The 26,084-nt window shown below is 48.3% G+C and overlaps 10 protein-coding genes across 10 annotated transcripts; 6 read left to right on the forward strand and 4 right to left on the reverse strand.

The window, feature by feature from the left end:
• BDQ94DRAFT_181997 (CoA-transferase family III domain-containing protein) lies at positions 1 to 2,267 on the reverse strand. Its single transcript, XM_026774027.1, has 2 exons — positions 1,043 to 2,267; positions 1 to 980 (listed from the first exon to the last, which is right to left on the reverse strand). Exons 1-2 carry the CDS (start codon positions 2,108 to 2,110, stop codon positions 192 to 194), a joined length of 1,857 nt encoding a protein of 618 aa, XP_026622995.1. The 5' UTR covers positions 2,111 to 2,267; the 3' UTR covers positions 1 to 191.
• Positions 2,109 to 4,095, forward strand: BDQ94DRAFT_149751 (uncharacterized protein). Its single transcript, XM_026767446.1, has 3 exons — positions 2,109 to 2,829; positions 2,895 to 3,279; positions 3,335 to 4,095. The coding sequence occupies exons 1-3, from the start codon at positions 2,569 to 2,571 to the stop codon at positions 3,637 to 3,639; spliced, it is 951 nt and encodes a 316-aa protein (XP_026622996.1). The 5' UTR covers positions 2,109 to 2,568; the 3' UTR covers positions 3,640 to 4,095.
• A 472-nt stretch (positions 4,096 to 4,567) lies between these two features.
• Positions 4,568 to 5,655, forward strand: BDQ94DRAFT_173463 (uncharacterized protein; the record flags this gene model as incomplete). The annotated part of the gene is made up of 2 exons (XM_026772167.1): positions 4,568 to 4,875; positions 5,325 to 5,655. 2 exons carry the CDS (start codon positions 4,568 to 4,570, stop codon positions 5,653 to 5,655), a joined length of 639 nt encoding a protein of 212 aa, XP_026622997.1.
• Positions 5,656 to 6,740: 1,085 nt separating this feature from the next.
• On the forward strand, positions 6,741 to 8,152 carry BDQ94DRAFT_182000 (putative toxin biosynthesis protein; the record flags this gene model as incomplete). Its single annotated transcript, XM_026774028.1, has 3 exons — positions 6,741 to 7,074; positions 7,162 to 7,270; positions 7,330 to 8,152. The coding sequence occupies 3 exons, from the start codon at positions 6,741 to 6,743 to the stop codon at positions 8,144 to 8,146; spliced, it is 1,260 nt and encodes a 419-aa protein (XP_026622998.1). The 3' UTR covers positions 8,147 to 8,152.
• Positions 8,153 to 9,665: 1,513 nt separating this feature from the next.
• BDQ94DRAFT_182002 (uncharacterized protein) lies at positions 9,666 to 11,733 on the reverse strand (the record flags this gene model as incomplete). Its single annotated transcript, XM_026774029.1, has 2 exons — positions 9,666 to 11,622; positions 11,680 to 11,733. 2 exons carry the CDS (start codon positions 11,731 to 11,733, stop codon positions 9,706 to 9,708), a joined length of 1,971 nt encoding a protein of 656 aa, XP_026622999.1. The 3' UTR covers positions 9,666 to 9,705.
• Positions 11,734 to 15,136: 3,403 nt separating this feature from the next.
• Positions 15,137 to 16,080, reverse strand: BDQ94DRAFT_173466 (ankyrin repeat domain-containing protein; the record flags this gene model as incomplete). The annotated part of the gene is made up of 2 exons (XM_026772168.1): positions 15,137 to 15,638; positions 15,692 to 16,080. The coding sequence occupies 2 exons, from the start codon at positions 16,078 to 16,080 to the stop codon at positions 15,137 to 15,139; spliced, it is 891 nt and encodes a 296-aa protein (XP_026623000.1).
• Positions 16,081 to 16,520: 440 nt separating this feature from the next.
• BDQ94DRAFT_173467 (uncharacterized protein) lies at positions 16,521 to 17,060 on the forward strand (the record flags this gene model as incomplete). The annotated part of the gene is made up of 1 exon (XM_026772169.1): positions 16,521 to 17,060. The coding sequence occupies one exon, from the start codon at positions 16,521 to 16,523 to the stop codon at positions 17,058 to 17,060; it is 540 nt and encodes a 179-aa protein (XP_026623001.1).
• Positions 17,061 to 17,967: 907 nt separating this feature from the next.
• BDQ94DRAFT_182005 (putative oxidoreductase, FAD-binding) lies at positions 17,968 to 20,092 on the forward strand (the record flags this gene model as incomplete). Its single annotated transcript, XM_026774030.1, has 2 exons — positions 17,968 to 18,461; positions 18,527 to 20,092. The coding sequence occupies 2 exons, from the start codon at positions 17,968 to 17,970 to the stop codon at positions 19,965 to 19,967; spliced, it is 1,935 nt and encodes a 644-aa protein (XP_026623002.1). The 3' UTR covers positions 19,968 to 20,092.
• Positions 20,093 to 20,325: 233 nt separating this feature from the next.
• Positions 20,326 to 22,403, forward strand: BDQ94DRAFT_182009 (Zn(II)2Cys6 transcription factor domain-containing protein). The gene is made up of 4 exons (XM_026774031.1): positions 20,326 to 20,476; positions 20,534 to 21,055; positions 21,104 to 21,274; positions 21,336 to 22,403. Exons 1-4 carry the CDS (start codon positions 20,417 to 20,419, stop codon positions 22,182 to 22,184), a joined length of 1,602 nt encoding a protein of 533 aa, XP_026623003.1. The 5' UTR covers positions 20,326 to 20,416; the 3' UTR covers positions 22,185 to 22,403.
• A 622-nt stretch (positions 22,404 to 23,025) lies between these two features.
• On the reverse strand, positions 23,026 to 25,924 carry BDQ94DRAFT_173469 (tubby C-terminal-like domain-containing protein; the record flags this gene model as incomplete). Its single annotated transcript, XM_026772170.1, has 5 exons — positions 23,026 to 23,147; positions 23,282 to 23,726; positions 23,810 to 23,931; positions 25,329 to 25,556; positions 25,603 to 25,924. 5 exons carry the CDS (start codon positions 25,922 to 25,924, stop codon positions 23,026 to 23,028), a joined length of 1,239 nt encoding a protein of 412 aa, XP_026623004.1.
• Between the last annotated feature and the right edge of the window lie 160 nt (positions 25,925 to 26,084).

The following is a 26,084-nucleotide window of genomic DNA, read 5'->3' on the forward strand; positions in this document are numbered from 1 at the left end:
CGGGTTTGGTGAAGAAGAGGTTCCATTTACATCCTTTGAAGAAAGACAAAAAACTATTACGGTGTATGGTTCGTGAAAATTACCTTCGCTAGTATTGTGCAAGAATGGGTGCAACACGCCGCAATTGCCCTGCGATTAATGTTCAAATAGGGTTGCTGCTTGACATTATCGGTGCACCAGGAGTCTAAGACTCACAACCAATTGATGTTGCGATCATGGTAGCAATTAGGCACGGAGGGTGTTAGCCAACGAGGCGTTACGCTTGGGTCACTCAACTGAGCCACAGGCCTCAGAAGTTCCATCTTACCCCAAGGGCCCTCTCCGAAGCTGGAGAGCAGCGATTCAGGACCAGCCTTGAAATACTGAGGGAATACATTCTTCCATCCATCCATGACAACCAGCAGGATTTCTGTGACGAACTGCGAGGGCCCGATGTGCCCCCACTTGAACAACTGGGTGCACTTTTCGACAACTTCGGGCGAGTAAAGCCCGATCTCAGGCTCAAGGTTAATCGTATCAGCCTTGACCAACGAGCTAGTCACGCGATACGAGCCGCCGTGGCGGGAGCGATCCCGGAGAGCCATCAGTGCACCCAAGGCTCCGACAAGCCCGGTTGTCATATCAGAGATGGGCAGCGGAGGCAGGACGCTTGTCCCGTCTGTGAAGCCCAGGGAACGACCCATCACGTACGACGAACCAGATGCAGCATCTCCAATCTGCTGCCAGCCAGGTCTCTCGTGGTATGGGCCGTCGGGGCCGTAGCAGTTCTCCTCGACATAGACGATACCCTTGCCACGGTTACCGGCCATCTCGAGAAGATCATTAACACCGAAACCCTTTCTTGCGATCGCGTTGGGGCGGAAACCCTGAACAAAAACATCGGCACCCTCGATGAGTTCCCGCAGGCGTGACTTGTCCTCCCTCTTCGTCAGGTCGAGATCTATGGTCCGCTTTCCAGCATTGAGGGTAAGTTGCAGAACCTGAAGTTTTCATATTAGCACACCATGTCCTAAAAGTGTTCCAGCAAGAATACGGAACATACGTTGAGATCCACCAAGCGACTGCAGTTAACTCGAATGACGTCGGCACCGAGTGCGGCCAAAGTACTGCCAATCACGGGACCAGCGATAATACGCACCAGCTCGACCACCTTGATGCCTGCGAGTGGTCGCTTATCGTTCGCGACCTTGGAAAATGGAATGGGGGGAGTCGGGATGGCATGCGACTGGCGCGAGTAACCGACCAGCGGGTGCTCGGCAAGTCTCTTACCCATCAACGTATCTGCCCACCCTTGCGGCGTGAAGCAGATACTGCCACAGAATCCGTTCTTGACATTGAGCATCTCGAGCTCATCCGCAGTCCACTGCTCGACATGCTTACTGATGTATTCGTAGGCTTCGTCCGGCGTCTTGGCCGGGTAGTCGGGATCCATTCCCAGAGCACGCAGAACAGGCGCGGCGTCTAGGGAGCCATGGATCTGATACCAAACTCCCGGCGTCTTGGTCTTGTAGATCGCAGTCGACCGTTGTCTCATAGGCGTTGCTTGCCAGCCCTTCTCGAAATCACGCTCGAAAAGGGACGGTAGCTTGCGCGACCGGACCAATTCTGACATGTCCTTTCCTTCAACGGACGCCGCAAAGATCGTCCCTAGCCAGATGGCCGCGTGATCGGTGTTCACCTTCACGTTCTGATTGCGGGCTGCGGTACCATCGCGATCTTCTATAATCTCGTGGGCGACGACACCACACATGGCATGCAGGGCAGCGGCGACGAGAGGCGCCTTGGTAGGGCCAGGAATGACAGGTAGGTCGCAGCCAGTGAATCTGACGGTCCTCCACAGTTCATGATCCTGAGTGAACCCAGGCGTGCGCTTGGCGATATACTCGAATATGCGGCTAGCATCTTGGGGTGCGGGAAGGAAGTCCTTATCGACAAAGGTCCCGGGGCCGTAGATGTCTGCACTTGACGTCGTTTCGTGGGAAGCCATCGTGAAGGGTGTCAGATGTTTGCAGGACAGCAATGTTCTAAAGAGAAATAGTAAGTATTGAAGTGCTGCGAAGCAGGGAGGATCTAAAAGCTCAAGGATACTGTGACTATATACGGCCATCATTCACTCTCTCCCCCCACAATAGACCCATCAAACCGTTGAACATCGTGGGTCGCCCTTCCAAATTGATCCCGATGTTTCAGAATTGGCATCCCGAACCTGCGGAAAGTGAATGTTGCCAAGCCGAAACCACGGAACCCGCTGGATCTGGCCCAACACGGTAATTCGCCTCTGGTGATTAATGTCATTCCGAGCAATTACCGGCTTAACGCCGGTCAACTCCCGACCGCTGGGATTGCCGGGACATCTCTTCAATAATCGTCGTCATCAACATCGAGCCGCTTCCGAGGTGGATATTGCCCGATTAGGTAGCCGACTGGAGCTTCCGAGATATTGGCCACTACCAAAAGCATGACGGAGGCTGGTCAACTGTGAAGTCGACAGCGCTGGCTATATTTATAGACATTTCTCACTACACTCTTCAGAAGTGTGTGAAGAGCAAAGCCTCACAAAATCCCACGATGTCCTCCCCAATCAAAACGGTCGGCGTGATCGGCGCAGGCGTGATCGGAGCCAGCTGGACAGCACTCTTCCTTGCCAAGGGCCTCCAAGTGATTGTAACAGACCCAGCGCCAGGAGCTGGGGCAAAGCTGCGTGGTTACTTGCAGGATTATTGCTCCGCAGTACCTAATGCTATGGTTGCTCCTGCCGCTTGTCTGAAGAACTACACATTCGTCAAGGACATTGAGCCTTACCTCGGAAGCCTAGACATGATTCAAGAAGTCAGTGGCCGGTCATTTTTTAGAGCTTCTCTGCAGTTCGTCATGCATGCTAACTAATATGATAGAATGGGCCAGAAAGATTAGACTTCAAACGCCGTCTATTCGCGCACTTGGACGCAAAGACCCCTTCCCATATCCTCATCGCATCCTCCTCCTCCGGCCTTCCGTCGTCAAAATTTGTCACTGAATGCACAAATAACCCATCTCGAATCCTCATCGGTCACCCTTTCAACCCTCCTCACTTAGTACCTCTGGTCGAGGTCGTGCCTCATCCAGGAACAAGCCAAGACTATGTGGCAGCTGCATATAAATTCTACAAGGGTCTGGACAAGGATCCAGTGGTTGTGAATCAAGAAACGCCCGGTTTTATTGCCAATCGGTTACAAGCCGCAATGTGTGCCGAGGCATACAGCCTCGTTTCACGAGGGATTGTCTCTGCAGAAGATCTGGGTGAGCATTAATCTTCCTCTTGTTGCAATGTGGAAGAAGTTCTAATGGCGTATAGACAAAACTGTCACTTCCGGCCTCGGCCTGCGGTGGGCGCTGACAGGGCCAATTATGACGAATACCCTCGGCGGCGGGGGAGACTTCACCCATTTTATGGATCATTTGGGCCCGGCGTTGAAGTCGTGGGTCGACGATATGGAACAGAATAAATTTGACTTGGGATCCGAGGAGCAAGTTGATGGCTTGAAGAAGAACGTCAATGGGTGGACATCGCAAGTCGACCTGAAGAAGGTTGAGGGGGATCGTGATGTGCTGTTGGCTGATTTGGTTAAGCGTAAACTGGACCAAACGGAGAATCAATAGGATGACAGCTATGGTCTTTACAGAAATTATTGCATTGAAATAATCACTTAATATCTGTTGCCGCAATACCACGGTAACTCTTACGGACATTACAAGCACTTTACATCACAACAAGCAGGGCACTCTGAGTTTTAAACCTCGCATTTCAGTCAGTGCTACGCATGTCAGAATTACTTTTTACTTCAATGATCAAGGCTGAGGTGAAACTGAAGTGAGTACAAGATGAAGTTTGACGTCCGAGAATTGTTGAGTACTTATAATGTCGATAAATAATATACAATCACGTCTACAAGCCTCACACTGTTAAATAAATATATTGTTTCCTGAAGACTTGCGCACTTGTGTGAATTTATCAAATTGTTTGAACCCAAGAAACACCATGCCATTGTCGCAAATTTTTGTTCCAATGTTCTTCCTCGCCTAAGCGTGGACTACTTTCAAAGAAAATAAATTCGCTCGTTACGTGACACCGTCTTATTTAGTGTACGGCGAAAAAGCATCGGACTTGATAGACTCCCGCGGAAAAGGCCGGGACCCACAGCTTAATAGTCCCAATCAGTTAAGCTTATGTGGAGGATGTGGATCGCTACCTTGAACTTAAGCCTACAACTGGCTAGTTGATAGCATTGTCGGTACCAAACTCGACTTCAAACTCCCCAATGCCTCCACAACTCCTCCGGATTCCCTGCGCAATACAGGATTCGGCCCCCCGATTCCCCGGACGAAAATATGGGTCTGGTACAATGATGGCATGGTAACCCGTTGGTATTGGGGTCTCCGGGATTCCCCTGAAAGCCTTCGCTTAGAGCTAGATCAGCAAATATGTGTTCTGTTCTGCCTGTAGTCTCCTCTGTTACCACTCTATTCCCATAAGCCCTTCGTATACGCGTAACTAATCTAGTTCACCATATCCTCCCCATACAGCAAGATGAAACCAGCATCAGGCTTCCGTGGCACAAAGCTCAACATCGGGCACATCTGTACGGTCATTCTCCCGGCCTATATCTGCTTCGGTTATCTCATGGCTGAGACTTCGGGCATCGAAACTCGACAGTCATGGATACACACTTTCCCCCAGATGGACACCGTCAATATGACTGGCTCCAAGGAAGCAGAAAACTCACGTATCAAGGGAACAGTAACGGCAATCTTCAATTTGGGCTGTCTCTGCAGTGCCCTTAGTTGTATACTCGTGGGAGGTATCCTCGGCCGGAAGAGAACGGTCTGGCTGGGTCTGTATTATCGGCTCCGTACTATAGTCGAGTGAATTCACCTTGCCACAGTTAACAATTGGGAGGCTTATTGCTGGCTTTGGGTTTGGTGGAGTCACTGCTACTGGGCCAAATTGGTATGAACACTCATTCTCCTTGGCTATGCATCGTATTATAGGTATTTAACAGATTCTGATAACCAGACAGTGATTCCTATAGGCAGAGTGAGACTGTTCAGCCCATGTTAAGAGGATTTATTGCCATGCTACAGAGTATCCTTTTATGTACCGGGCTAGCGCTGGCTGGGTGGCTGGAATACGGAGTCGCGTTTACAGACGGATCGGTGACCTGGAGACTTCCTCTTGTATTTGCTTGTTTTCTCTGCTTGGGATTCCTATGCTGGGACCCCGTTTGGCCCGACTCGGTACGGTATACTCCCATCCATCATGATACATGATAGTGCTAATAGCGTAGCCCCGGTTGGCTGATTAAAAAGGGCCGCATTGATGACGCCCGCAATGTCCTTGCCAAGCTCCGCGACGAGCCCATCGACAGCCCCAGTATCGTTCACCAAATCGAACAGAATGAAACGACGCTTCAGGAAACGGGACAGGGGTCGTTCAAGGATATCTTTCGAAATGGACCAGCACGATTCGCCAACCGCGCCTTCATCGCTGTTGCGTTACAGATGGGGCAACAGATCTGTGGGGCCAATGCGATAACTTTCTACCAATCTACCACATTCAAAACTTATCTTGGCAAGAATGGAACTCTGTCGTTGCTTATGTCTGCGATTCTTCCCTAATGGTAAGTCATTCCCTTTCCTTTCCTGGCGTGGTCCTCCAATGCCTGCAGGACGAATCTCCTTGCGGGATGATATTTCATACTATCGTGCTCCCATACAGTGCGCATTAAGCGGCTGGCACATTTGATCCAAGTCGACGTGCGTTGTACCTGGTCATTGATGTAACCATGCCACCACTCATCCTAAGCTGGTCGAAAGAGGGGTTCATTCTTAATGAATGAATCGTTGATGTATTCCACGGCCTTCTGAAGGTTTGCAACAATGCCTATACAAGTAACTCTTGCACCTCCCGATCCTTCGGGTAATGTCATACTGCAATGGCCGCTTTGATCTCCTTCGGGGGGTATGCCTGGCTTGGAAGTATTAACAATGAACTTGGCCAACTCTTCCTTATCTACCAGCTCTACATCCCCGAAGATCTAAATAGGACAAGTCAGCATATTCGTTGTCAAAACTGTCTTCATCATTGATCATTTATTTACCCTTGACTTTATTCTATTGACCAGAGCTTCCATGAGGTAGAATTTTTTTCGATTCTGATTCGTACTCAGGGGCCAGCATGATGCGGTATTCCGGGAAGCCAGAGCTTGGGCTACGCCGTGGATCGTCCGGATAAAGAGCTTTACTCATATCCACCGCCGAGTAATTGTGGAATGCGATTGTTTCTTGAGATGTAGGGAGGAAGAACAAGCAGTCAAAAGGCAGAAAGGACGGATGTCCTCCTAGAAGTGAGATTGTGAAGGGTTGTGCAGAGTTGCGTAGTCGAAGAACGCCAAAGCGCTAACCACTACACGAAAACCGATGTCCCGTATATCTGCCAGTGGACAGCAGTCGGGGAGCCCCAGCAACTGAAACAGGGACTTGTAGGATCCCAAGGCCGCTCCAGATAGGAAAGGATGGAAAGGATCAGCCAATTGATACTAAGAGCGGATTGGTCAACAACTTACAAAGCCGAGGATGATGGCACTAGCACAGCCTTGTGCTTACAGCTCGATGGAACACCAACTTCCCCAACTTAATTTCATCAGCAACACAAACACCCCCCTCAGAGTACGCGCGACATCACCTTCGCAGAAATACCAACTATGTCTTTTCCCTTTCGAATAATTGACCACATCATTCCCGGGCAGCACATCCGAGAGTACCCACAAAGTACCCGGGGCAGACAAGAAACCCCTCACCAGCTCGCGATCAAACAATATATCCCTCTTGACCGCCCCGATCCAGTGCCTGACAACGCGATCACAATTATCGGGTCCCCTGGTAATGGCTCTCCGAAGGAAACCTACGAGCCCCTCTGGGAGGACATCTACACCGAGTTGAAGCATAGAGGGGTGCCTCTGCGGGGAATCTGGATGGCAGACACATCCAACCAGGGGGAAAGCGGGGTTCTCAATGAATATATTCAAGGCGATCGCAGTAGGTCAATTAAGTTCTGCTTGGGTGCATCGATATAGCAAAGCGCTGGACTTGAGGCTAACTGATATAAATTCATGTGACGTGCAGCAAATTGGTACGACCATTCCCGCGACCTCCTCCTGATGGTCAACCAATTCCGCGATGAGATCCCTCGTCCGATCATCGGTGTTGCACATAGCATGGGCTGTGCACAACTGTAAGCCTCATCGCTCGACCATGATTCTTTCACACCAAAATCTCTAACAAAGAGAACAGGGTTAATCTTTCCATCATTCATCCGCGCCTCCTGTCCACGCTCATCCTCTTCGAGCCCGTCATCATCGAGGCTTCCTTCGGTGGTCCCAACCCAGCACTTCCCGCTAGCCTCCGCCGAGACCTTTGGCCGAATGCCGAAAGCGCCAAAGCATCATTATCAAAAGGCCTCCGAAATTGGGATCCTCGTACGCGAGAAAGATACCTTCAGTACGGGCTACGCAAAGTCCCAACTGCCCTATACCACCCTTCAGATTCAAATGTTGGCCCCGAAGCTGTGACGTTAAGAACAACAAAGCACCAAGAAGCGTGGAGCTTTTCTACGATGAACCTGGAACCCGAGCAGCTGGACCGACTCTTGCTACCTGACTGGGACAGTGAACGGGAGCGGCCGTATCTCTTCTCACGCCCGGAATGCTGGTCCGCCATGAGAAATTTACCGTTTCTGAGACCTAGTGTCCTCTGGGTCTTTGGGGAGAAGAGCTTCCTGTCTTTGCCGGACGCGCAGGACGCCAAGATGCAGGTAACAGGAACCGGAGTGGGTGGTAGCGGCGGGGTTCAAGCTGGGGCGGTAGAAAAGGCTGTCCTGGTAGATGGGACGCATACCCTTGTGTTCGAAAATGTTGAATGGTGTGCTGAGACTTCGGCTAGATGGATTTGGAAGTGGTACAACGGCTGGTTAGCAGATGAAAAGTTTTGGTCTGAGTACAGAAGTCGGCAGTCGGATCATGATATGTTAAGATTGTCAAAGGAAGCAGTCCAGGTGGCGAAAATGCCAGTTGGAGCAAAGAGAGGAGAGGCCTGTAAACTGAAATTATAAATTGATGACACTAGAACTTTGCCACTGTCCTGTCCCATGTCTTCTGGGTAGACGTGCGTCCAAGGAAATCATGGAAATTCTCCAATCTTCATGCAAGCTGGCTGCCCGTCAAAACTTAACTATTTTCCACGCCTAAAAAAGCCCATAACTCCTATTCGTCGTACAATTGTCATCTCATCCCGGGTATGATGTTAGCAACCGTATGTGCAGAATCTGTCTCAGGCAAGTAATCCCAGTCCCGATCATTTTAGGGTGAAATTACATATACCTTTCCGTTCGCATTGTTCCAACCAAAATAAGGTGAGTTATAAAATTCAAATTAATTATATTACAAGAATATCATCTTATCAGCAGTCGAACAGAGCAAGTCCTCAATTACTGACTAATAATATAGACTGGCTATCCGCTGCTGAGCTGATCATTACATTTGATAGCTCTCGGTTTACAAGCCAGATATTCTTCTCATAAATGCAACTTCCAAGCTTGACAAATATTCCCGTAATAAAATGAGAAATCAATTGAGAAAACTATATCGGGTTAGTTTTGCTTTCGTAAATTCCAGAATTCACTTGATAAGAATTATTCTGACTATCCATTTTAGTATATATTTGGAAAAATCCACAGAGTATACTCCAAGAATTTCTCAGAATCCTGTAATCCCAGAACTCGGTGCGGGAAGCTAGATCAGATAGAGACTGTAATAGAAACTACAACATGCAATAATGAATTGATTGCATCGATCTACAAAGTATAATAAGAGGAGGTCCGCAGGATATCCATCGGTTTATAGTTCTGCAGAACTTCAACAACCGCTTGCTGGTTTAACCAAGCAGCTAGATTAATAATTATAAATTCTTTATTATCTCTTATATTCTGGTCAGCTTCTTTATTCAGAAATTTAAACCAGATTTCAGATTATTTAAGCTTCTCTTTTAACAAGAAATTCCAAGAATTCATTCTGAGCTGAGGGGAGTTGATCCTCCGCGATGGTTAACCCCTTGTATTGTCGGCGTAACTATCTTCCAACTCCCGAGTTTGCCTGCAAGGCCATGTCTTGAACCAGACATGCAGTAAGACTCGTCTATAAACTGGCAAAGCATATTCAGGCTCATACAAAGTAAATATAATGTTCAAAACTTCAGATACGAGGTATCGAACCCCCGAGAGATCGCGAAAATGATGGTAAGACTGTTTCACGGAGCAGATTCTCATACGGTACTCGTAAATAAATATTGGTATATATCCTGCTCATAGATGTCCACAGCTTCAACGTAAGCAAACAATAACTGGATAATAGATTCCTATATGAAGAGCCAGAGCATGCAAATAGTGAGTCCCATAATATAGTACCTGTAATGTTTGGAATCAACATGCAAATAGACAGCCAAACTAGTGAACCAAAGTACAATGCTACGAAGAGCCTCACCGGAATGTTACTATGGATAGTAGCTAGGCTTTGAGGCGTGTAGGATTTGGAAGAAATATCATAATGAGCCAAGTGAATATGTATTGAATCTTACTACAAGATCGGGTAAAGGTGACTTCCTCATGAGGCTTATTCATTGCATACTCTCCAGGGGAAAACTTCGGACCAGCAATGGAAACTCCTTCCACTTCTTACTTCGATTCCTATCCGACTGCAACGGCCAGAACTCCCCCAAAACCTCCTTGATATCCCGAGGGATATGGACGGGCCCCGAATAGCCAATCTCGTCCTCACGCCACAATTGCCACGCGACTCCCCCAATCTCCTTGACCTCCACTAGCTCATCCGTATTGAGGTAAAAGTCATTCCGGGTGACAAGGAATGATCTAGCAAGCTGCCGGATCACATGTTCCAGTTCTCGACTAAAGCCATCTGCTCCCACGAGATTGACACGCAAGTTCTTGATTTTGCGAGTCTTCTGGTGAAAGAAGACAAGCTTAAAGATTTCGGTTACGAGGCTTTCGTCAATGGCGGAGTTGATGAGAACCTCCCGGAGGCAGCTGGGACTTGGGATTTCGTCCTCTTGTGGCGAACTCCGAGGATCGCAGTCAAGATCGAGGTAAACGGTCTGAATGCGCGAAAGCTGCCCGAGGGCCTTATAAATCTCGCACTCCTGAGCATTACCCTGAGACCGCTGTAGTGGCATGCGGAGCTCTTCGAGTCGCGGGCATAACTTGGCTATGGACCGAATGTGTTCGCTATTGAAGATAGGGTATTTGAATCCATCTGGGGGTGTTCGCGGATGCCGATCGGAACCCTCAAGACTGAGGCCCTCCAAGGAGTGGTGGGAGGAGAGAATGCGGGATAGAGAGGAAATATTTCGCAACCCCCGCAGACACAAAAACCGTAGCGGCCTGAATGCTTGCACTGCAGATATCATCTCTTCATCATCCCATGTGGAACCCTCGGGATCATTGTACCAATCGGTGACGCGTTGCTTATTCCAGGGAACCATATGGACATACAGACGTTCCAACTGACCGAGGATCGACGCTGCTTTACTTAACATAGCCGGCTCTGAATTGACGGCCACATCAAGGGATCGCAGTCTAGAGAGATCAACCATGGTTGAGATATTGAGAAGGATGCGCTCATACGGGTGATGAGGATCGCCATTGATGAAAGTCAAGGTATCTATGCAGGGTGAGGCACGAGAAGGCTTCGCCTGGGAGGCAAACTCCTGCCATTCCCGTTTGACCTTCATAATCGGATTATCACGCCGGGCGGGCATCTCGTCAACGAGCAAATGTTTAAGATTCGGGGCCGTGAAGATGAAAGAGAAGGCCTCGTCGTTATGTATCCATCCCTGCTCAGGATCCTGGCCCACTGTATAGACCGCCTTGAGGGTACGAAGTGCTGAGGAACGCAGGATGTTGAGGTCAAAAGGCTCTTTGAACTGTTTACCAACGCAACGGTGGGAGCGTCCTAGACCGGGTAGGTCAAGGGTTGGAGACTGGGAAGTCCAGACATCCAATTGGCAGGCTGGGTGTAACTGTTGAAGCGCTTGGAACAGGCAAGTAGGAAACATATTGAGCACGGCGTAGCTGAGTAGCCGAAGATGCTGCAAGCGCGAAAGGAGGTCGATTATCGGCTCCCAGTCCTCCTGCCGATAATAGGCGAGGGTCCAGGTCAGGAACTGGAGTGAGACGTCACGGGTTTCCAACAATGAGTCCTGAAGGAGTGTGTCCATTGAGGCTAAAGGGTTGAAGAGGACATATTCATTTGCCCAATTCTTCTGCTGCCACAGACATTTGGCTGTTTTGGTTTCGAGCCCTGGTTTCTTCAGACATACAAGTTCGAGGGTTCGTGCATATCGTAGGTACTGACGACCAAGGCCATCTGTGCGAAGCTCGGACATGCCATTCTGAAGATCTGTGCGGTCCGAGAATGGCAGTCGAAGGTGCCTGTAAAGCTCCGTAGCTGCGAAATCATGCCATTCTTTGCTTGTTCGACTTAGAGCGGACAGATCATGCCATGAGTAATCACGGACCTGTGGGTCTGTGAGACTTTGCTTCGGCAGTTATAAACAATGCATTCTGCCACTTACAGAAAGGCAAATCCGTCGTCGCACTTCCACAGGCAGACAATCTACGGTAGGCATGATTTTCGATGGGATGGGGAGTGACGGGTAGAGCGGAAGTTGGAATACGAAGGTGGTCTAATAAGAAGAGTTCAGACATGTACACAGCACGATTGATCCACGGTTCCAAAGGCGGCTAGCCAAGGAAGTCCCTGAACGTACCCACCAAACTAAATGTTGCCTAGTTGAGCGCACCCACACGCGACGGGTTTAGAAAAGTAGATAGTAGATACACTAGGTTAGGAGGTCTTGGCCCTGGAATTACGAGCCTGGCCGGAGTAGAAATCTGCTCTTCCCCGATGTCAGAATTAATGTTTTGGTCAATCCTCTCCGGAACAATCAATAAGCGAGCTCAATCTCTCGTGACAGGCAATGGGGTCAGAAAATTTCACTAGCTCAACTACAATGAATACCTCGGCAGGGGCTTGGCTTGGCCCCTTAGGACGCTTTGTGGAGCTACCTTTCCTTTGACTCCAAAATTGCGCTATTACCTCCTTAGCGGACTGGACGCCTTGGCGCCTCTGCTTCCGCAGTTCAGTTCATTGTGAACCTCCATACTAAGGGGTTGATGATGGCCTCTCTACGAGTAGCCACTACATCCACACATAGGCTTAGGAGACGTCTTTTGGATGAAGATCTATAGGAAGTGGCCATGTAAATATAGGTGGGTCTGTCTGTGTGATGTGTTCTCCGTAGAACCCTGTCACGTGCTATGTCAGGCCCCCAGCAGGCATTCAGAAGGCTCTACCGTACATCTTGATGAAAGATGACCCAGAGCATATACAAGGGCTGTACTAGTCTATACTATATAGTGCTAGGTATAACTATCACGGTATACCCTTAGACGAGGTAGTCGGAGCATTAGCCATCGCCTCCAGAAAAGGGGCATCCTCACGAAGCACAAAGCCTCGTAATAAAACCCTCCCAATATCTCATAGAGATAGCCTGAGCTATTCGGTCAAGAAGCTGCCGAATAACCCTGCTGGGAAACGCGTTGACACAATCTAGATGTCGAAGCCCCCGTTTTGCTTCCTTCCCGATCGATTCCTAAAGATGCAAGGACCAAGGACTGTGCATCATTTAGTTGTATTCTGCTACTTTCTTACTAGGATAGCTAAGGCGTATACTGGGAGGCCTTTCTAAATGACTAACATCTTATATTGCTTACCCTGGTATTTAAGCAAAGCTTTCGATCACTCGAGGATCATTACGACTTAGGTACCGGAAATCAAAGCAATTTTCATGGGTTAACGCTCTATTCTGACAACGTATTTCCGTCTGCTGGAACCCAATTTCAGGGAAATATGAGGTGGTTATATCTGACAATCTCAACCTCGAAGGCTTCCAATTCGCTCAAGGCTTCCAGTACAATCAGTTTCGCTGGATCATTATCATGGCTCTCATCGCTCCACACTTTACGCATGGCCGCAATTCCATTTGTGATCCAGGTTGAGGTTCGTTCGACTTGGTACTCAACGTAATCATGCCACCATTCATCCCACGCAGGTAAGAATAAGGGCTGGTTATTATTAATGCGGGAGTCCACTTCCACCCATACCTCACGGAGATGTGATACAAGTTCAACAAACGAGTTCTTCACGTCCTGGTCGTTGAGGTAATGCCAGACTGCAATAGCTGCCTTGATTTCCTTCAGTGGGATTCCCGGATTAGAGGTATCCTCTATAAAGCCAGCCCATTTTGTCTATTTAGCTGAGGGTACGTAGAATATTTATATCTATGAATAAATCCTCTGGGTCCTGTTTGATCTCTCGTAGACGTCGATATATTATTCTGAGATTATAACACAAGCTAGCTTTGTCCCCATGTTCTATAATTAGCCATGATTATTCAAGAAATATTCCATTTATATACTCCATGTAAATGTATTTCTCATCTTTTTTAGTATACTAACCATACACTTCAGGGACAGGAACGTCATTCTTAAGGAAATGACGGATGGTATATAGATACTGGGCTTTCTATAATTGGACAGAGCTTTTTTACTTGATAAACAGACCTATCTCTTTAAAAATAGCAGGTGGTGGTTGCACATATGGAGCCGTTATCAAATATTCTTCTTTAGTCTGGATATATTCCGGTGAGATGTTGTGCCTTAGCGCGTGCCTGTACTTTAGTTAATAAAGATAATTAATTCTGTTTTCGGAAAAATGACGATTCCTCCACTATAAAACTAAGGGAACTAGGGATATCTGATTGTGTGAGTAGCAGTTGTTCTCCTTCAGAGGGCATGGTGTCTGAGACTCGGCGGTTGAGGCCCCTCAGCTGCTGCGGCATGCCGTTGTTCTTTTATTAATAGTGGCATCAGTTGGTCACATGAAAATGTAAAGGGGCCGCCCTAGGCACCGACCCCAGGCAACCCAGCTTGGCAGCTCTCCACAAAAGTCAGATTAACCATGCAAGAGCTACTTTACACAAAGCGTTGCCCTAGTAGTGCCATTCGAATTTTATCTACCTCTTATACCTGCCGGCCTTTTCCGGGCCCCTTCTCGTGAAATTAGCTCTGTAGCACCCTCTCTACGGTGTTTCAATTTAGTCTCAGACTGTTGTTCCGGCCAACACCTGTCTCATGGCTTACCAGACTTCATCAATAATTCCGACTATCATTTCTCACTGCAGTTCAATCACCTCATCTTCCACTCTTACGATTCCTGCGGCTGTCCACTAGAATGCGCATTGCTACCAAGCATATGTGTGACTCATTCTGTAGCCAATACGACGAAAGCGATGGCCTTTCTCCAGGTAACGCGGCGCTTCCGCTGATACTTCAGAATTGGTGTTTGGTATTAGCGACGTCGTCTTGATTGGCTCGAAAGCTCCTGGGGATGCGATGGTACCGCAAATACCATGCTCAGTCGACACTACAAAATTACTTACTGAAAGACTAATAATATCGATTGTCCAATCCAATAGTTCTATCGAGGTACTGCCTTAGATTGAACTGCCGGGGATCCAGGTCGTATAATCCTTGTTCTTTCCTTTGGCTTCGCTCGGGAATCGGACACTTGGCGTTTTCGGTCTGGTTAATGTTGGTAGAGACGCGCTTCGGTGGTGGGGAACCGTAGACAGCCCCGATTAGATGGCTCCTTACCCGATTCGTGTAGTATACAGTACCATCCGCTACGAGGGTCGAACGAATCTTGAGGTCGTTCATTCAGGAGGCATAGATCGCAGGAAGCTGCAAATACGCCGACTTGTGTGCCTCGGCGCTCAGACATCACCTAAGGTCATGGTTCATACACAGTAGACAATTTCATCGCGGAAAGCGTTCTAAAGTATAGGAGTCCATGATCTACACGGCCTTGATCAGCAGGCGATCAGTTAGTTAGTAGCTTGATAATTCAAAATATGTAATAGTGATTATAATTTCCAGTACCAATTTGTTAATGCGATCTAAGAAATACAATTAGAAGAGGCCAAAGGGATTATCGCCATTTCCATGATTCTGCAGAACTTCAACCACTTCTTGCTGGTTCAATCTAGCAGCCAGTTCAATAGCTGTAAGTCCATTACTATCTCTGACACTCTGGTCGGCTCCTTTGCTGAGGAGATAGCGAACCACATCCACTTTTCCGAGCTCACATGCCCGGTGCAGAGCAGTTCCTAGAGGCATAAAGCAAAGAATCGATAAGGTAGGAAGGTCTTCGTGCACGGGAGTGTTAAGAGGCGCTCCCTTCTGAATTAACATTTCCAGTACTTCGATAGTGTCAGATTCGCGTTGGATCACATGATGAAGCAGCTGGCCTGGATGAATATTTTGGCAATAATCCAGCATGAGGCGGATAATGAAAACGGGTGATCTTTCAACAGCCCACGAAAGCGGGGTAAGGTCTATGAATGTACGTCTATTAGGATCGGCTCCATGATCCAAAAACCAAGTTGTCATCTCTTCGTCCTCTATGGCAATGCTGAGAGGGATTAGTAAAATGTTATCTCGCGAAGGATTGGAGTATTGTCTCACCCTAGGACGGGGGGTTGGGTCTCGCACATTGGCTCGTTGATATCCCATCCCTTCTCAATAAGAAGGGCGAGTGCATTCTTGGATTTGAATCTGGTCGCGTTCCGGGCGTAGATTGAATGCGTGGGAAAGCCACGATCCATCAGCTCCCGCATGAAGATCACGCTGTCTTGCTCGACAGCCTGCCCCATGATAATACCGAAGTCATCTATATGAAAGTTCTCCGATGACGATTGCGCCGAGTCAATGAGGTCGCGGAATTGTTGGATATCCCCACTGAGGCATAGCTCTCTTGCTCTCAGAAGGATTTCCCTAGATGTCCGGCCTGGAAATTGATAAATCTCACCCCAAGTAGAAGGCGCAGCCGAACCTGAAGCAGGTTGTACGTTCATAACTGATCGTGGTTGTCAGAGACTGTATGAACAATAGATTTGTGGGACGGTTGCAGGTTGTAACAGCTTGGCTCAGAAGGCTGGCGTTCACGGTGTATTTAAACCAACGCTGAGTTACAATACGGAAAGATGACACAATCAATAGCCGCTGATGTACGGCTGGGTATATAGCTCATTCGCAATGTGCCCAGGGGCACGGAAACATGCGATTCACCCTACAATCAACGTCGGAGACTGCCTAGTTACAAATATAGAAATTCCACATTGGGAGCCCCAGCTCGAGTCCCTAGTAAAGAACAGAAGGCATATTCCGGTGATATAAACTTCTTCGCGCTGCGACAATATATAAGTAGCTGGGTTCGGGAGCGACTTTTAGAGCGACAGTAGTTGTCTACTAGGAAAAAGAGAGTGCCTACTGATCCCTTAAACAGAATATAAAAATGTCGCAATTAGCTCGTTGGGTGCGTGCTCACCCGGCAAACGTGGTTGTTGTGCCCATGAACGTTGTCAGAGTGGTCTCTTTACACGAAATGTTTGCTATCGGCACAGAAGGCCTTGGAGCATGCTCCGCCATTGTAATAGCATCATCCCATGGTGCCATTGTTGCTCACATTCCACCTCGCCCGACGGCATCAGCATCCGACCCGTATGCTGGTGATAACAATGTTCGTCGGTTAATGGCAGAAGCGACCACCTTGTACATGCGTTACCGCGATGAATACTTTGCCAGCCATACAGATACTGTTATTGTATGTGCCCTGTATCAGGGTGCCATAGCCCTACCTGACCAAGTGCAAATCATGCATTCGGCACTTAGACGCTTGGGACCCAGTGTGTGGACATATAATGTACCCGGAAATATACCAATCCGGGACAAGGAACTGTGCTCGCCATCGGTAGCCGCGGGCTCGCCTCCCTTGGGCTTCTCAATGATGGTCGCGCTCGGATATACTCCCGATCAGCAGCTGTTGCAAATGTGATTTCAATAACAGATATACCCAGTTGGCCCGGAAACGCTTGTACTTATATATATAGCTTAAGTACATGTAGATAAAACAGAATTGTAGCGCCAGTCCCTTCTAGGTAATGTTATTACTTCCCGAGAAGCGGCTAGCAGCCCAGCCCTCAGGCTGGCAAGGCTTCATCCCACGATTGAACGGGTCCCAGGGTGGCATCACTGCACCGATTAGCTGTCAGAATATCAGATATAAACTGCTCCCAACGATTATTAAAATCCGACGAGTATCTGTCTACGATGAGAGAGATGGTGAACGTAACGGATCTGACATACGTAGCAACATTATACTTGAAGTAAGTGCGGGTTTTACGCATGAGGGCTGTAAGGATTGTACTAACTTTTAGGAATGGGTCGTATGTTTTGCAATATTGTGACGGGCGATAGGCCTTTAAGGAGTGCAGAAATACGGTATCATGTCAGGAACGCCAGTATGGGGTGCGCCGAGCTTAGCACACGACGGTACTACAGGTCAAGGTCGATAAAATTGTGCCTCAAATTATCTGTCTCGTGGCCTTTCCATATTCGCAACATCGATCTATGAACGGAAAACTTCCGGATGTACCCAGTCGATAATATATGCAACCAATCTTGCCAATAAATATGATGTCCTAGTACTGTAGATTATATGCGAAGGGAAAATATACTCGTATTCGAAGTCAAGGCGGAAGTCTAGACATCTGAGAGTTTGTGGCGCATTTGTCAGCTCGGATAACTTCAAACTGACGGGATTGCCATGACACTGACATGAATTAATAATTCAATGATCCCTACCCCAAATACCTATCTTCTCATTGTGATCGTAAGGATACAAACTCATAGGAACCCCAACCCACGAAGACTTGATCGAATTCAACTGGAAAATAAAGGCAATGGCTATTCCCGCCCTTCAAGGCTGGCACCCCGGCGAAGTCGCCATCCAACGCCAGCTGGGTTACGCGACCGCCGTGTCGTCTCACTGGACTGCGGTCGAAAACCAACTCCGTGAACAACATCAATTATTTCACACTTCGAAACTGCCATTTATTCCGCTGACGACAACGGATGCCGATGGACGGCCCTGGGCAGGAATCGTTGCAGGATCAACAGGAACAGTCGGGTTCGTAGAAAGTCCAAGCTTAAAGTCGTTGGTTTTCCGAGCAAGATTATGGGACGGAGATCCAATGTTAGAAACGCTCCGGGAGTGGAAACCGCTGGAAGATGATCAAACAAAAGGCCCAATATTGCAGGAGAGGTTACTGACGGCTGGGTTGGGGATTGAGTTTTCCACCCGGAGAAGGAACAAGTTCGCCGGGAAGATTGACATGGTGAAGGCGAGGTCAGACCAGGATTATGATTTTGGTGTTGACATCACTGAGGCGTTGGGGTACGTATACGTTCACATCCAAGAATGGTCAAAACAAGGGGAATCAGGACTGAGCGAGATTACAGTAATTGTCCGAAGTATATCAATGTGCGTCAACTCGATCCATACCCATGGGCGAAACCACACATTGCATACCAATCACTGCATATGGCACCGACGGAGGGCTTACCTGACGAAGTAATCGATATGATAAAATCCGCCGACACAGTCTTCGTGGCAACAATACACAGAACTGACCCCGCCTCCGCAGCAACATTCCCTTCACACGCGGGCATGAACTCTCGTGGCGGTTTTCCGGGGTTTCTACGGGTGAGGCCATCAGATCGACGGAGCATTGTGTTGCCTGATTACTCTGGAAACAGATTCATGAGTAGTCTTGGCAATATTGAGTCGAGCGGGTTAGCGGGCTTTACGATCATTTCGTTCACAACCGGCGACATCCTGTACTTGACCGGTACAGCAAGGAATTTGGTCGGGCTATCTGCCCTCGAAATGATGTTTAGACATGCGACGGTTACTGTTCTGGAAACCACAGGGTTTACGCTTGTGCGAAATGCGCTTCCCTTGCGACAGCGCAATGGATCGGAGGTCGGGCGGAGCCCCTACACTCCCAAAGTCAAATATCTGGTCGAAGAAGGAGAAACGTACGCGGGTAGGATGCAAGGGCACAAGGCGGTGCTTGAAACAGGTATGCAACTTTCTATTGACCTGGCTGTCTTCAGGTTCAAGGTCGTGTCTAAAAGCGGCGTTCAGCCGTTAAGGCTCCGACCGGGTCAAGCTATCGTTCTCGATTTTATGGACTGGATAGGTCCACCGCAGTACCAGCATATGGCGGATTCGGCACCTGGGTCAATTAATGATGACCGCGTGCGAACCTGGACAGTATCTAGTGCGCACGAGGGGATTGATGTTGCATGGTTTGAATTAACAATGCGGGAAATGAAGGGTGGCGTTGTGACAACGGCCTTGTTCAATCTGCTTAGGATGTCCCCTCCCAATAGACGGGATTATCCTGTTTCTTTGAAGGGGAATGCAGTCTCCGATATTATAGGGGTCACTGGGGATTTCGCATTGAATAAAGAGGAGGTCAACCTGCTCCTGATTGCTGGTGGAATCGGGGTGACACCCTTTCTGGCCATGCTGAATGCCTTGAGTAAGCGCGAGAAGGCTGCGCGAGGCGACATTGTGCTCGTGTTATCAACAAGAGAGCCAGATGCCATGCTCACCCTGATCAGACGGGCTATGGGTAAGGTTCCACCGACCGTCACGGTGAAAATAGATCTGTTCACCAGCCGCCCCCTCGACTTGGATACTAGGACTTTGAAGCATGAAAATACGAGCCTCTCGGTATTTAAAGGTAGAGTTGGGCCGGAATATTGGAAACCGAGCGCCAGAGAAAAAGAAGTGTTCATATGTGGCCCGAAGGCATTCGCAGACGCTGCTGTGGAAGGATTGCGGGCTATTGGTGTACCAAGTGAAAAAATCCAGAGGGAGGGATTTTATTAGTGTCCGTGTCCATTTATTGGTTATTCTGAGTTGTTCGGGCAGATACACTAGTATGGGAGTACGTATGGAGTAAGAACTCACTTGTTACAGTGGCATCTCGTAGTGAAAATGATGGTAATTTAATGGTAATGGCCTACTGCAAAGAGCTCTAAGGTGATAAATAAGATGAAGATAGCCACTTATACAAATCATCGGGAGAAAAGAGTCACATGACCCTACAGCCTTGCGCTGCAGGGTCAGGCTGACAGCCTGTGTTGGGGCGGGTCCGAAATTGCGTCCCGTCTCATGGGATGAGGGGTTTGGATTGGCCAACCCGCCCCTAGTCCAAGGTCTACTGCGGGGTTGAAAGGCGCACGTCCTCCACTCCTGCTTCCAAAACAATGGGGCTTTCTGCGCAAGCCTGAATCCCTCGCTGTATCCCTCTGGCCCACTCACTCGACTAAGAAAATATGGTCGGCGTGCCCGGTCGATATGGCGGGTGTGCGACATGTCGCAGGAGGAAAAAAGGCGTACGTTGAACTCCGAGCTGTGACTGTCTCATGCTGATAGCCCCGTCTGGGAAACAGTGCGACAGGAAGACCCCTTTTTGTACCCAGTGCGTTCAAGCTAGGCTCGTATGCGAGGGCTACTCTCGCAACTATTCGGTCTGGATCAACTCGACAGACGGCGAGAATCGCAAGTACACCAAGTGTACCGGCAGCGTACAATCTCGTAGACGTGGGGCTCCAGAAATCACCCTGCATGAGTCGCTGGCGAGAAGTACCAGAGAGGTTACCTACGTCGGTCTTTATCTGGCAGCGTTCTTACCAAACGGTCGCCTTTTCACCAAGGAGGCCGCGCAGATATCCTCTGCCGGGTGGCTAAGACACCTTGACAAATTATGTCGGTCTGAGAAAACTCTGCGCTTCATTACCCTTGCTCACGGGCTGTCAATGCTGGCTACGAGAGACAACGACAGCCAGCTGAAGTTCAAGGGCGTCCAGGCACACAGCATGGCGCTGCAGGAAATGCGCACAGCCCTGCGGGATCCACAAAGGGCCTCGGGAGATGGGATCTTGGCCGCTATTCGGCTGTTCCGCTTTTATGAGGTAAGTTGTGCTTCCGGTGAAGTCTATCAGGTCACTAATTCTTGCCAGATTCTCTATGGCGCTGAGTCCCGTGGTTCGGACAAAGATGACCCTACCCTCCAGATCAAGGGGTACTACGCCCATACTGACGGTGAAATGGCCTTGTTCATGAACAGGGGCTGGCAGAAGGATTGGAGCGAAGCTGGAATGTACTTACTCGTAAGCGGCCGGATTGTGTCAGTAAGTTTCCCACCATCGGATTCCGTCAACGGACCGTCCATATTCATTGGTATATGTGTAGTTCATTCTAGGCGTCGGACGAAGAAAGCGTTCGCCCTTCAGCGACAACGACTGGATGTCAGCACCCTGGAAATACAGAACAAAGTCCCTACTTGATGGTCTGACTGACATTCTGGTTCAAGTTCCGGGTTTATTGGAAGAGCTCGACACCATTAGAGCATCTCCTATCGCGGAGCGTAGTCTACGTGGCTGGGAAAACTTTCTTGGCGAATGTATCCGCATTGAGCAAATGTTACTAGCCTGGAAGGAAACCATGGGAGACAAGCTGCAGACCTTTGATTACACCCAATCGGGTAATCCTCCCCAGATGCCACAGGTAGACAGGGACTTTGCATTGTTGCACATGAGCTGTCTCTACTGGAGCTGCTGTATCCTCCTATACACTACAATTCATATGGCTGCGAATGAGGTGCATCAGGGTCCAAGCTTCACATACTTCTTAACAATTCCCTTTTCTTCTCCAGGATACCCCAACTACCGCGATGAGAGGAACCCGACTTTGCACGCCCACAGGATAATCCACACCGTACCTTTATCACATGGGCCTTATGCCGGAGGCTATGGAGCACTGTGTTCAACGTTTCCGCTAGGCATGGCGCTCCGTTATTTCGCGGTGGCTCATCTTTTCCCGCACGAGGCTGGCGACACCCAAGGCGTGCACAAGCTCTCACGAGAACTAGTTTCACAACCGTTCATGAAGGCGTATACCGCACGTTTTGTTAGTCATCTACACAAGGTTGACGTACCAGGGCAATCTCTAAACGACATAGCTGGATGGCATGGGGTAGAACTGAGGATGAGGAGATGGTGGTTTGGCCCTATGCTTGACCACAACCTCGGTGCTATATAGAGATGTACGCTGGAGCCGCCAATAAGCCGAGCCACCAATGGGGCGTTGGTGGTAGTATCATAGCTAGAGGATTTGGACCAGCACTTTGACAAGATCTGCGCGAGACACCTGCAGGATCAAACCCTATCATACAGCTCAGCAGCACAAGACCAATAAAGTCGTAGACGTATGTTGCCTTTCACATTTTGATTTAGTCATTTGGTAGTCACCCTAATTCACCTTTTAGCCAAAGTTATAGACCCCTATTCGCCAAGTCTAGCCCCCACGCACAATGATACTCGATCGAGTATGGTTCATCCCGCAATGGAGTGTGGCTCAGCCTACCATATGACGAACCTTCTTGTACCTCTATAACAGTAAAGATGGACATTAGTACAGCGTATCTCGGTTTCGATTAAAGCGTATTAATCTTTTGTAGCGGGCATATGTCAAATGCTGCGATTAATTTATCAATGTGCTACCCTACTTTTATCAAGTTGAGTGAGATGAAAGACACATACGCCGCCATCTTCCTGTGACTACTCAAGGGGAGTGTATGTACGCATATACATGTCCCAAACGTATATATTGCCTCTCACAGTATGACTTAATTCTTAATTCGCAAATAATTCATTAAGGCCAAGCCTAGCCTCAGCGGCTCTTTCCAATCCCACTGCCCAGGGATTGGGTACAAGAACAAAGCCGACCTGTAATAGATATATGATTTTCCTACGTCTCTGGCGAATTAAAAGCTGAAATTCCTTCTCCGTACAATGCTAGTCTGAAGTTCATTTCATTTCAAACTAATACCTATCCTTATACCTCGTCGAGCCCGTTAAGTGAGATATCCAGAAGCCAAGTTCTACACCTCCACTACTTTCTGGCTCTCCGACCAGGTAAGCTTCTCTTCCCTCAGCGCAGATTTCACCCAGTAAGTCGTGATGACTGCCCAGACACCTGCCCAAATCCATGGGACAGTCCACCCTATCCGAAGAAAACAAAAGAATTATGTTAGCCTTCACCCTCGTTATAAGAGAAATTTCAGGATATGGGCCTTAAAGTGGGGTACATAACGACAGGAATAAAAACGAGATTGAAAAGACTACTCATGAACTTACCCAGCCCAAACGCAAAGGTCTGACTGCCAACCGATGCAAGTATACATATCAAAATAATTCCCATCAGGAGCCCACCAAATCCCCAGAACCAATTGAGATCCTCAATTAGTCGTCGAAACCGTAAGCTGGCTGCATACCTTTCCATTAGGGCTGAACGGTATGCCCTGCCTCGGCCCCCGTCCACCGCAACGACATCTTCGATGATCACTAAGATACCTGGACGAAATTCTGTACCTGCAGGCATAGAAGACACTGCGAATGGTTGCCGTATGCGAAGCTTTGCCAGAATTCCGACAATGACGAGTGTGAGGCCAACTTGCACGAGCAGAATAGACGGTGGCAAAGCTGTCATTCGTACACTAGGAGGATCTTCCGTCAAGCCAACCACAATAATGATTGTGACGAGCACAAACCCCAGAAGATAGTTCCAGTGGAAGAAATCGAACTGTATGATGGAAGGGAATAAGAGTGTGTTAGCAGCGTCTAGGCTATCAATTTTCAGAAGTAAACTGGAAGTTTATAGCATACATTCCAGCGACTTTCAGATGTGCGGGGTCGGCAATTCGATGTCGATTTGAAGAGTCGCCACGTTCGTATGCCCAACGAGTATAAGGTCGATGCCCCTAGGATTGCGCTCGATACGCTAAGAGCTGATGTTTTGATGCATTAGTATCAGTCACAAGGTAAGAGCAAGATGAGCTTGGAAACATGGGTGGGATACAGACAAATCTTGAGGGATAGATCCGCCCCCCAGTGTAAACTTGGATAGAGCACCAATGGTGCTATACAGGACGTGAGGAGAATAATCCCCCATTGTAAGAGAATATGTATTTTATGCTCACGAAGATCAAGAGGCAAGGGAGGGGGGCCATCGTTCCCAGCCAGCTGATAGCTGCCTTGCTCAACCATGGTATACTATTCACTTTGGCTTGAGATCACGTTACCAAGAATTGGATGTTGGAAGAAAGGAGGGACTGGGGAATCAAGGAGTGGCGTTCGGGCTTAGTCTTATATGCGGCCAACGTTGTACCTACAGCTAGCATACATTTCTATTTCGATGTACAAATTATTTAAGAACACAATTCGCCTGTCAGCCTTGCCGGACAACCTTGAATGTGTAACCCATTCCAGCTGAACTGCTCAGCCTCGGATTATTAGGATTTCAAAAAACATTCGGCTCGGATAAACCTTACTTGACTGGGGTACCTTCTGCGCATCAAACCCACGAAGCTGTAATATTGACAGCTCAGCTTCGGTTGTCCTACTCGTCCTTACATACCTACACTCTGAAATGTCGAAAACTACCTGTAAGGCTGATCGCTTCTTAACGAGCCACAATGACCTGGTGGGGTTGTTGGGGATGCAAGGTTTTCTATTCCCCATCACCTGCAGGCTATTCCCAATCGGGAATCAACGTGCGCTTAGCGGATGACCGATCGACATGAAAGCGCGGGCGCGACCTGCAAGTTTTAAGGTTTGATTAGAAATGAGGGTCCAAGGGGCCAGTCTGGTTAGCGCTGTCAAGCCTCGTAGTAGCCCATTACTTCGACTTGTGACAAGCAGCCTGTTGAAAATCCTCAGAAGATTAATTCTGGTCAATCAACAAGCCTAATATGATTAAGTTCAGTGCTCCCAAAACTTTTCAACTGCCATCCAAATATAACAGAGCAGGACTGGTTGCTTTGCTTGAGGAGGCCGTAATGTTGTCTACGCCTCACAACCAGCAGTTATAGGCTTCGTTAAGCGCGCTTCATACGAAGATCTACCACAAGATTAATGCAGCAATACTCAACAGTCTTAGTACTAGAAATCAAAACATTGTACTATGCCTGAAGTTATATCTTAGGTTACAATGTAGGCCATCTTACATCCTAGATACATTAGACGGCTCTTATGTTCTCATTGGGTTTGCCAAGTGGCTTGCAGTAGAACTTTAATTACTCCTGTTCTACCACTCCATCGCATAATTACTTCACAGTCTATATACAATTTTGTTCGCCTTTCCCTCACTAATCATTGTTTTTCTCATCGAAGCAGATACATAAACCAGCGACCAATGCCATATCTACACCAGGCGCCACAATCACATTATACGTGTCTTGGCCAAAGAAAATATGACGGGCGGTAAAACGCTTCCTGGAAATGCGAGCGACTGCTTCTCCAGTACTTTCATTAACAATATGGGCAGCACGATCGTTCCAATTTCCTGTCATTACCAAGACCACTTGCTTGCCGTATCGGTCAGTACAGGTGGCAGTGGCTTTCGACCCGATAACTGTAGCGGTTAGTTATACAGTAGGAGTGTACCTGGTGGTGCTTACATTTGTGACTGCTCCTGACCTCGCATATCTTGTTACCATCGGGATCCTCCAACACATAGGTTGTATGAACGTGCATATGCTCCTTGCGAATATCAAATAGATGGTTGCGATCCATGTCTTCGACTTTCTTACGTCCGGAAACTGACAACAAAGTACCAGTCACTTTCAGAATTGGCACTCCATCCCCAAGCCTGATATCGAAGCTATCTCCAGAAAGAGAGAGCACCTTCTCCTTCAAGACTAGGACCTGTGGCTCCGTTGCAATGAATTGCTCAAACAACGCGACAGACTGGGACACCGGATGCAGATATGGTTGAGACATGATAAATATCAGGCTTGTTTGAATGACACAGGAAGAAAGATGAAGGATAAGTTTAAGCACAGCGACGAACTTATATTAGTATTTACTGCTAGCCTTGCAGCATATGCAAGGCTGTTTTAATCTTGACATCTCCTCCTGGGTCTGGGAAACTAACCCGATC

This window comes from Aspergillus welwitschiae, assembly GCF_003344945.1.
Source record: "Aspergillus welwitschiae strain CBS 139.54b unplaced genomic scaffold BDQ94scaffold_33, whole genome shotgun sequence".
Lineage (NCBI taxonomy): Eukaryota > Fungi > Ascomycota > Eurotiomycetes > Eurotiales > Aspergillaceae > Aspergillus > Aspergillus welwitschiae.